This window comes from Dipodomys merriami, unplaced genomic scaffold (assembly GCF_024711535.1).
Source record: "Dipodomys merriami isolate MVZ:Mamm:240054 unplaced genomic scaffold, mDipMer1.0.p SCAF_10, whole genome shotgun sequence".
NCBI classification, from domain to species: Eukaryota; Metazoa; Chordata; class Mammalia; order Rodentia; family Heteromyidae; genus Dipodomys; species Dipodomys merriami.
The window spans coordinates 12,466,679-12,477,524 of NW_027202271.1; the positions used below are offsets into that span (position 1 = coordinate 12,466,679).

Consider the following 10,846-nt stretch of genomic DNA (forward strand, 5'->3'; position numbering starts at 1 on the left):
CACACACATTGAGGCAGGCAGTATCTTCTAATTGGTTACTATTGGGAGACAAATTGTAATAAAGCCAACTTCCTGTTCTTGAGGACTGGCTATTCCAATCGAATCCCTAGAGATATCTTGTACCATTCCTTTTTAAGACTCTGTTGTGAGGCGTTGTCTATGGCATGTGGCCTGGAAGGCCTTGTAGAGTCCCAGGTTTATCTAGGAAATTTATGGTCACTCTACTAGATAACTTTATGGATAAGGGGACCTGCAAATATGATGATCCTTGTGTCCTAGGTTTTGAATCTGTGTCTCCTTTAACTATTATTCTTTGATTTCCAAATTAAACCTTCAATTGCTTTTCTGCAAGGGTTTCTGCTGACTTAATTACTATTCCTGTGTCCTCTAGTAGACATGTCCCATTAATATTATACTATGTGAAAATGAGCAGTAAAGGTCTTAGCACCCATGCTGTACCAGACCATATTAATAAATAGACAAAAGAGCTCTTGGATTCAGTATATATATATATATATATATATATATATATATATATATATATATATATATATATGCTCAAGGCTGATGCTATACTACACTGCCTCAGCTCTACTTCCTGCTTTTTGACGGTTCATTGGAGATAAGAGTCCTAGCCCTTGCCTCAGCTGGCCTCAAACTGTGGTCCTCAAATCTTAGCCTCCTGAGTAGCCAGAGTTATAGGTGTGGGCCACTGGTACTTAGCAGTCTTTCCTCATAATCTTCATCCTTTCTACCTCTTCAATAGCAAAATTATCTTCTTGAAAGCTATAATACCCTTCCTATCTCCAATCCATTCACTCTTCTTGCAGTATCCTTTATGGTACTGAAGTATCTGCCAGTAAATTCTGCACAGTCCAGAGAACTCCAGAAATTCTCTAATGTCCTCAATTCTCAGCCAACTTTTCTACTTGAAATCATTTACATTCCTAATAAGGGAGTGCACTGCCTTGTCTTTTCTTCACATACTTGTCAAGATTTCTTTTTTTTTAATTTTTATTTTTTTTGGGGGTCCAGTCATGGGGCCTGAACTCTGGGCCTGGGCGCTATCCCTCAGCTCTTCAGCTCAAGGCTAGTGCTCTACCACTTGAGCCACAGCGCCACTTCTGGCTTTTTTCTTTTTTGCTTATGTGGTATTGAGGAGTCAAACCCAGGGCCTCAGGCATGCAAGGCAAGCGCTCTACCATTGAGCCACCTTCCCAGCCCTAGAAGATCAATTTTTAAAGAGGACTTCATCAGCGTAGGAAATAATAGCATCAATTGGTAAGTGGCAATATATTAGACTAGAATATATGGACACCAATGGCAATAATTACCAAAGTGAAGAGACATCCTATACAATGAGAGGAAATTGTTGCCTGAAAAGGGACAGAAAAAGAACAGAATATGTAAAGAACTGAAAAATGTAAAGAAATATGTAAAAAAAAAAACCTTCAGAAAAGAAAACACAAAAGAACAAATACTTGCACTCATTACTTGACATATAACGGTAACTCCTTTGCATTCTACCTTTACAGTTAAAAAAAAAGAACACATACTGTCTTTATCTAGACATACAAATGAAACAGTTCTTAAATTTATTTGGTTTTTATTGTTTAGCCAAGGAGTAGCAGTGAGCCAGCCAGGAATGTAAAGTTGGTGAGGGTGGATATATTTGGTTTGAAGTAGGACAAAGGAGAGAATTTGAGTAGGAATCTATGTTAGAGGTAGATGGAAGGGCATGATTGGATAAGAAGCGTTCTATAATTTGAAACAACTCAAAGTAGTTAGGCTTATCCCAGATAAAGACAAAGAGGTTTTAGAGAAGGTTTTATTACCTCCAATGCAAACAGAAACCCTGCCAACAGGTGCGGTGATGATAGCTGTGCAGACAGAATTTATATTCTGTTTTCTTTTGTTTTTCTTTCCTATTAATACTTTTTGTCATTTTTTTCTGCCTCTTTTTAGTAACCTTTGTCAACTTGACACTATTGATATCTTGGGGTTCATTTTATTTTGGTCAGTATATTTTGGAGCATTTAGCAGCTCCCCTGGTCTGTGCCTTCTAGATGCCTGTATTATACCCTTTTTTCCAGTTGGGATCCTCCTCCCCCAAATTGACAAATAATCATTTTGGAGGCCACATTGCCCTTTATTGAGAACCCTATTCTACACCATTAATAGAGAAATAGTTGTAGAGAGGCTAGAGAAACATGATTTTATTGTAAGCAAAAGAAGAAACAAGCAGAAAACTTTAAAAATTGTAAATACGTACTCCATGACCTACATCTAGGCCAGTGACAAATTTTCAAATAGAGACATGTATGTCAGTGCATGCCTGTAATCCCAGTAGTTAGAAGGTTGAGGAAAGAGGACAATGAGCTGAAGAACTTGTTTCAAACAGCAACAATACAATATTCGCAAGTAAATACACAAGTAAGTTGAAGTGCTCTTGTTCCATTTTTGTATAACTCAGCCATCTCTATAAAGATGATGAAGATGTTTTGTTTTATGGTTCAAATCCCAGTTTACAACTCAGGGAAATTGATGCTTTCAGACTTTCTATTCTCTTCAGCATCAATCTATGCCTATTTGGCATAGAATACACGCTCCTGTTGGCTTTGGCAAGTAATAAACACTCATCAATACTTTTTTTCCCCTAGACACTTATTTGAAGAACTTGGCAGCCATCACATCCAGGTGGAATTACATAGCACAAGGTGTGTTTGCTGTTCCACACATCCACTTGTGCCTTTCCATCTCCTCATTTCTCCAAGCTCTACGTCTTACTAATTCACTTGGTCTCAGAAAATATTGGTCCCCACAGCATAGTCTGGTTGACTTCTTCAATCACGTTTTCATGAAAAGCATGCCTGTCTGACCTTTCTCAAAATAAACTCCCTCTCCACAGCACCTGTGTCTCTAATTCAGAAAACCTGTTTCTGAATGGCATCAGGGAGGATCAGTCTATGCTGGAAATGATAACACATAGAGGGACCTCAGACAGCATGAGGAACCTTCAGTGACTCTGGTTCCAAGGACACCATAAACCCTTTCCTAGAGCCTTTCAGCACTGGGGAGTGACTCATTTGTCAAAGCTTGGGAAGGGGCAACCTCGCCCTCCACAGGTGAGGGAGCTTCTTCGCCAGGGCCTTCTAGACAGTTCTCCCAAGGGCTCTCCCCATGGCCCCCTTCATTTCCTTGTTGCGGAAACTATAGATGATGGGGTTGCAAATGGGAAAGATGAGGGTGTAGAGGAGGGAAAAAATCTTGTCTTTGTCAGGCCCATGAGTGCTGCGGGGATTCATGTAAGAGAACATAGCCGATGAGTATAAAAGGATGACCACCGTCAGGTGGGAGGCACAGGTGGAGAAGGTCTTTCCCCGACCTGAGGAGGAGGCTTTGCTGAGGATGGAGGCCAGGATGCGGACATAGGAGATGACCACAAGCACTGTGGGGCTCAGCAGCACCACGGTGGCATCAGCAAAGATCATCTTCATGCTGAACTGGACATCCCCACAGGAGAGGGCGATCACTATGGGGGCTTCACAGAAGAAGTTCTCAACGTGGTTATCTCTGCAGAAGGGATTCTGGAATGACATGTACTCCAGAAAGATGCCATTGATCATCCCAAAGATCCAGCAAGTACTCACCAGGCTGACACAAACCTGCTGGCTCATGATCTGGGCATAGTTGAGTGGGTGGCAGATAGCAACATAGCGATCATAGGCCATGAAGGCCAAGAGGATGCACTCTGCCACACCCATGGCAAAGACCAAATACATCTGGGTCATGCAGGAGACCAAGGAGACCACATGGGTCCTGGTCAGCAGGTGGACCAGCATCTGTGGGATGATGGTGGTGATGAAGCAGACATCCAGCAAAGACAGGTGGCCGAGGAAGAAGTACATGGGGCTGTTGAGCCTGGGATCTGTCCAAGTGATGAAGATGATGAGGCTGTTCATAGCCATGGCGAGGCTGTAGAGGGCTAGGCAGAGGGTGAAGAGGAATGCCCGTGTGGAAGGGGAGCTCTTCTCAAAGCCCACAAGGATGAACTCTGTGACTGTGCTGCTGTTGCTTGCATCCACAGTATGGGGCCTGTTTGAAGATGGAGGACAGAAAAAGCACAGTCGAGATTATTGTAGGGTAATGCAGGGTATTCATTTAAGTCTAGAAAGCCAACCATGAGACAGTGGTAGAAATCATTTTGGAACTCATTAATGTCTAGTAAATTGGAAGCGTAATTGAGTAGTAAAAATGACAGATTTAACCTGTAATTCTAGCTATTTAGGATATTGAGATCTAGAGAATTGTAGCTAGAAGCCATCCCTGGCAGAAAAGTCTTTGAGACTCCATCTCCAATTAACTAACAAAATCTCAGACTAGATGCTTCACTCAAGAGATAGAATGCCAACTGTGAGCAAGAAAGCAGAGTGTGCAAGGCTTTGAGTTCAATCCTAGTTCTAGCATGCATAAGTGCATGCACACACACACACACTCACTCACACACACACACACACACACTCACACCAGGGTCCCCAGACTCTGTTATTAAAATTACTAAAGATCGGGCTGGGAAGATGGCTCAGTGGTAGAGCGCTTGCCTTGAATGCATGAGGCCCTGGGTTCGATTCCTCAGCACCACATAAGCAGAAAGTGGCGCTGTGGCTCAAGTGGTAGAGTGCTAGCCTTGAGCTGAAGAGCTGAGGGACAGCGCCCAGGCCCAGAGTTCAGGCCCCACGACCGGACCCCCCCAAAAAATTACTAAAGATCAAGAAGGTTAGGATTACCCTTTACAATAAGCTTACCTTCTTCATGAATTTATTTAAAAAAGTAGTAAATAACAAATAATGAGAAGAAATCTCAACATTTTAAAATTCACACACATTATTATACAGTCAATTAATATGGAAAAGTTCTCAGTCCTATGTTATGTTCAAATCACCAGATGATTTGCCAAGTCTTTCTTATCCCTTAGCCAAGTGAAAACACTCCTATACCACAGCAATTGGTGCCAATAAAGCATGGCAAAAGTAAATGTGCTCCATTTAAATGATCAAGTGTAAAATTTAGATTTGCTGAAATGCAGCAAGTTTCTGTCAGGAGTTTGGTGGTATTGTGGGAAAAATGAACCAAGTATCTATTGTACAGGACTAAACTCTAGGCATCCTAGGTATTTGTTGTTTTTCCTCAATGGTGGTCTCATTGGACTCAAATATGAGGGGGATACCAAGAATCTACTATGCCTGGTTTGGTCAGGCCCTCTGTTACAAGGCCTTCAATATTAAAAGATTAGCCACTTTTGCACTCAGAGATGAGAGAGAGAGAGAGAGAGAGAGAGAGAGAGAGAGAGAGAGAGAGAGAGAGAGAGAGAGAGAGAGAGAGAGAAGCAAGAGCGCTAACTATGCCTGTGGCCTGTATCAGATGAATGGTTTAAGGAATGGAGGAATGGAGTGAGTTGAAGGGAGAGCATGGCACTTGTAGCGTACAGAAGATCACAATTAAGAAGTAGTTGCGAGACATTTAAAGGTGTATATTGATAGAAGAAAAACATGGTGAGTCATGTGTGTACCTGCTTTAAGATGGTGAGTAGCATGAAGTTTCAGAACAATAGAAGCATTCCAAGTCTTAGTGCTATTTCTCCTGGGAAAGTAATTTGCACAATTCCGGAAACAATCGTGTCAAGATCTACCTAGTAGTTCAGCTTTCCCCAGATTCACCGCCCCCCTCCCCCTCCAGCCCCGCCACTAGTCACTGCTGCTACCCACTCTGTCACTGCCACTCCTTGCAGGTCTAGATTCCCTTTAGTTATGCTCTACTGGCAGGGCAAGGCAGTGTCTAGGCAGTATCCTCCTCACTTCAAGAGGTTCTTAGATAAAGGACTTCTTTTAAGTGTGCACAGATGGAATTGAAGGAGAGATTCTACTATTTCCGGTGTGGCTGGGAATCCTGCACTCAGTGGACATGTTGAATGTCTCAGTGAGTTAGAATTCAAGAATCCTGGGGATTGTTTTCTTTTGTTCTGGTCCTTGGGCTTGAATTCAGGACCAGGGCTCTGTTTCTCAGCTTTTTTTTTCCTCTCAAAATTTGTGCTCTACCACTTGAGTCACAGCTCCACTTATTGCTTTTGCTAGTTAATTGGAGATAAAAAGTCTCAGATTTTCCTACCCAGGCTGGCTTCGAACTATAGTTCTCAAATTTGTGCCTCCTCAGTAGTTAGAATTATAGGCATGAACCATTGGCACCCAGTTCTTGGAGTTTCTTAAGGAGATATTGAAGCTTAACCCAACAAATCATTAAGAAGTTCAAGAATTTACTTTGCCACGTACAGTATGCTTTGATACCCAACATTGACTGTCTCATTGGATACTATTGCCAGCAACGCAAGCAGGCATTTATCTGAATAAGTAGGATAATTTATTGGTAATAATAGCCTACCTCATTCTGCTTTTCTGCTGACAATGACATTTGTCACCAAATTACTCTGGCAAGTAACAGAGAAGATCTCATGATGTTTAAAACATTGCTTGTCCAAGGAGGATGGTCTGTCCTAGAGGTCCGCTCTGGAAGAGAGAAATGTCTACTGATATTGTTAGTTCTTTACTATTCATAATGAATGTTTACAAGAATTACTGTACATATGTACAGCAATTGGTAAAAGATGTGAAATATTTCATGCCCATAAAAGCTGCTTGTTGCTGAATAATATTATTCTCTACATTTATGGTTTTTATCTCCATCCTTAACTTACAAACTACACACACCCCTGTTAGTTGAAGAAATATTAGCAACAAAAGAAAAGTGTTTAGTTTTTAACTTGAGACAAACCCATATTTGTCTGTAAAAGAAAAACCCTTGACCTTGTGACTATGATTTCTGAAACAAATCTTTTAAGAATGAGCATTAAAAAGATCATTTACCAGCTGGGCACCAGTGGCTCACACCTGTAATCCTAGCTACTAGGAGGTTGAGATCTGAGCATCACAGTTCAAAGCCAGCCCAGGCAGGAAAGTCCATGAGACTCTTATCCCCAATAAACCACCAGAAAACGGAAGTGGTGCTGTGGCTCAAGTGGTAGAGTGCTTTTCTTGAGCTAAAGAGCTGAGGGACAGAGCCCAGGCCTAGAGTTCAAGCCCCATGACTGACAAAAAAAAATCATTTACCATGATCAATTTGGTTCCATTTTATGGATGCAAGTATGGTTCAATAAACACAAATCAATAAACATAATGTGGTGCCTAAACAGAGGCAAGGATAAAAATCTTATGCATTTACAAAAATGCCTTTGACAAATATTCAACATTCTTTTATAATAAAAGCTTTGAAGAAGCTGGGAATAGAAGAATTATACCCAATATATATATATATATATATATATATATATATATATATATATATATATACACAGAATAGATGTATAGTCAACCTCATACTATATAAGGAAAACCTGAAATAATTTCCTGTAAACTCAGAAATGAGATAATGAGGGCTACACTCCTCACTCCTATTTGATATTAGTAATATTAGTGATTTTTGCTTCACCAGAAAAATAAAACAAAAGAAAGAAATTATAGAGTTTCAAAAAGGGAAGGAAGAATCAAATTCTCCTTATTCACAATGCCATCATTTCAAATGATCAACATTGAACATGTACAACGTGAGCATGGAAATGTGCATTAAAGCCACAGTGGAATATAACCTCACCCCTTTTAGGAGTGTTGGCAAGAATATGGAGAAAAGCAAACCTTTGCACACTGTTGGTGTGGATGAAAATTGCTTCAACCATTAGGCAAAACATTGTAGAGGTTCCTGAAAAAATTAAAAATAAATCGACCATATGATCCAGCAGTATATATCTGGCTATATATTGAAAGAAATGAAATCTGTGTATTAAAGAGATAATTCCACTTAATTTCAATGCAGCATTATTTACAATAGTGAAGATATAGGATCAAATGACAGCTATCATTACAGGAATAGTTTTAAATGTGGTATATAAATTCACACACACACACACACACACACACACACACACACACACACACACATATATACCTATACATACATGAAGAAATAACTAGTCATTTAAAAGTATTAGAGTCGCAGGGTGCCAGTGGCTCACGCCTGTAATCCTAGCTTCCTAGCTACTCAGGAGGCTGAGATCTGAGGATCACAGCTCAAAGCCAGCTCAGGCAGGAAAGTCCATGAGACTCTTATCTCCAATAAAACCACTAGAAAACTGGAAGTGGTGCTGCGGCTTAAGCAGTAGAGCACTGGCCTTGAGCTGAAGAGCTCAGGGACAGGGCCCAAACCCAGAGTTCAAGCCCCATGACCGACCAAACAAAACAAAACAAAACAAAACAAAACAAAACCATTGGAGTCTGTCAGTAGGGAGAAGAGAGATGAAACTAGAGGACATTATCCCATTATCCTGAGTGAAGTAATCTGGGATGAGGGGAGCTGTTTATTAATGGGCACAAAACTTCACTTGGGGACAATAAATTCAAGAAATCTGCTTTAGAGCATGTTGACTATACTTGACCACAATATATTGTATAATCTTAAATATGGGAGAATACATTTTACATGTTTTTATTAGTAAAGAACTATGCCATAGAAAATAGGTTATTTTTAACCATATTTTTCAACATATACTAGATTACAATATTACAGTGCACACTATCAATATAAATAATATTCTTTTGTTAATGAAAAGCAGAATTCCAAGGCTTACTCTGAGTCAAATTTGGGTCAGAAATTGAAATGACTTTGTGACTCAAGGTAAATCACTTACAAAATGTTTTCCCCTGACCACTTAATCCTTTGGCTTCTAGATCAAATCATTTTAAAATGATTTGGAAAGCTGATGTATAAATTAAAAATATAGAATATTAAGTGTTTGTGCATTTAGAAAATGCACCCAAAAGTTAAGCTTATCATATATAAGAAGCAGTGATGCCCAGCACAAAGGAGAGTAAAATACTGATTTAAGCCTTACATAGAATATGACTCAATGTGTGGGGTTGGCTGGCGGAGTCTCCACTTCTTTTTTCCTCTAAAATGAAGATGAACTAAAATGACATAATGAGTGCCTGGCGTGGACTAGACAATAAACATGAGCGAGTTCTGATCTCTGTTTCTTCTCATCTCCCCAAGGCTTCCCTCATTCATAGAAGGAACACTGCAGGACTTGGCCAGCCTCCCACTCATCTGCTGAAATGTTCCTGCAGAAACCCAGAGAGAAGAGAGGCTCTCACTCACCCTGTCTAATCCTTCCCAATGTTTCCTAAATACTTTACCTCTACTTTGGCTTTTTCCTGATCGATTTGGGAGCCTTGCCTCTGAATCTGGCTCCTAGAAGCATTGCTAACCACCCTCCCCCCCCCCAAAAAAAAACAATAACAACACGGAGAGAAAGCAACAACCATGGAATCTCTGCTGTGCATCATAATCTCTTTTTAGATGCCCAGCTATCCTTGGCTGGGCATGGCTGGCTCACATCTGTAATTCTAGCTAGTCAGGAGGCTGAGATCTGAGGGTCATGGTTCAAAACCAAACCAGGTAGGAAATGTCGTGAATCTTTGTATCTAATTAAACACCAAAAAGCCAGAGGTAGAGCTAGGGCTCAAGTTGTTGAGCACTAGCCTGGAATAAAAAAGCTCAAGGACAGTGTCCAGGCCTGAGTTCAAGCCCCAGGATTGGCACAATAAAAGAAATGAAAAGAAAAGAAGGGACCATCCTTGAGTCATTTCTTAGCCTCCTTCCCTAGGGAACAAGAAAGAAAAATATCAATTAATTAGGGGGCAAATGTACAGACATGCACAGACCAAATGAGGAAGATTCAGAGTTGAAAATGAGACTAATAGTTGGAAGAAGAGAATCTATCCTGGGAGAGAAATCTCACTAAACATAAGAGAAGGAAAAAGGTGAAAGCCAAAGAAAGCATTATAGTATAATCGAGGACTGTAGGGTAGATTAATACACCTAGTTCATCAGCAGACACAGGTAGCAAGAGCCCTAATGTATAGACAAAATGAATAAATAAATAAGAGGAGACAAAATACCAATATGGAAAAGAGTCCTAGAGGCTGCCAACAGGCTGGGCCATGCCTTCCCAATGAGATAGAATAAGAACTAAGGAGCAGGAACCCTCCCAAGTTCTAGAAACAAGAGACTGACCTGGGAGTCTTCCTCCCCATCCCCAGCCTTTGGAGACTGATCTGTGCAAGCCAGGCTGGTCATTTCAGGCACATCCAAGCCATCTGCCCATCAACAAGTACCAAAAGGGCAGGCTGGCAACCTGGAGAACCTGAGGGAAACACAGAGCGAAGAAACAGAGGCAGTAACTAACAGAAGAGCCAGGACAACAGAGACTTAGGTAGACCTATAGAGTCAAGACCTGCCACTTCTCCTCGAGGACCACGGTGTGCAGAGTCCCAGGTGATGTGAACACAGATGGTCACTGAGGTAGCCAGGGTACATTCACTTCTGAGCATGCTCATAAAGACAAGGTCAGCTTCATAGTAGAGTGAATTCACTCACTGGCCTTGTCCATGGTTTTTGGCACATGCCAAGGAGGATATTGGCTGTGCTTGTTGCAGGTACAGAGTAAGGTTGCTCATTTATAGACTTGTCATCTGGGCTCCTTCTTCCAGTGCTTTCCTCACCTTCTCTTCCTTTTTCATCCCATCACACACAGACATACATATGAGCTTTCAACTAGTTGCAGTTGGGAGCCAGCTGGAATAAGGCAAACTATCTATCCTTGAAACCTAATATTTCAACCTTATCCCTGAAGATAGTTTTGTACTAGGCCTTTCTAAGACTATTCTGTGAGACAATGTCCAGC

General features: G+C 40.9%; 1 protein-coding gene across 1 annotated transcript; it reads right to left on the reverse strand.

Annotated features, from left to right (window-relative positions):
* Positions 1–3,152: 3,152 nt before the first annotated feature.
* On the reverse strand, positions 3,153–10,493 carry LOC138838132 (olfactory receptor 10AD1-like). Its single transcript, XM_070037270.1, has 3 exons — positions 10,397–10,493; positions 7,743–7,806; positions 3,153–4,095 (listed from the first exon to the last, which is right to left on the reverse strand). Exons 1-3 carry the CDS (start codon positions 10,491–10,493, stop codon positions 3,153–3,155), a joined length of 1,104 nt encoding a protein of 367 aa, XP_069893371.1.
* Positions 10,494–10,846: the final 353 nt, after the last annotated feature.

Excerpts from the sequence above, each read along its gene's own strand:
- LOC138838132 (XM_070037270.1), bottom strand. The coding sequence starts at position 10,493 with ATGCTCAGAAGTGAATGTACCCTGGCTACCTCAGTGACCATCTGTGTT. Across the intron at positions 7,807-10,396 it reads TCCTCGAGGAGAAGTGGCAG|GAACCTCTACAATGTTTTGC; the intron begins GTCTTGACTCTA and ends TAATTTTTTCAG. Across the intron at positions 4,096-7,742 it reads CACACCAACAGTGTGCAAAG|GCCCCATACTGTGGATGCAA; the intron begins GTTTGCTTTTCT and ends ATCTTCAAACAG.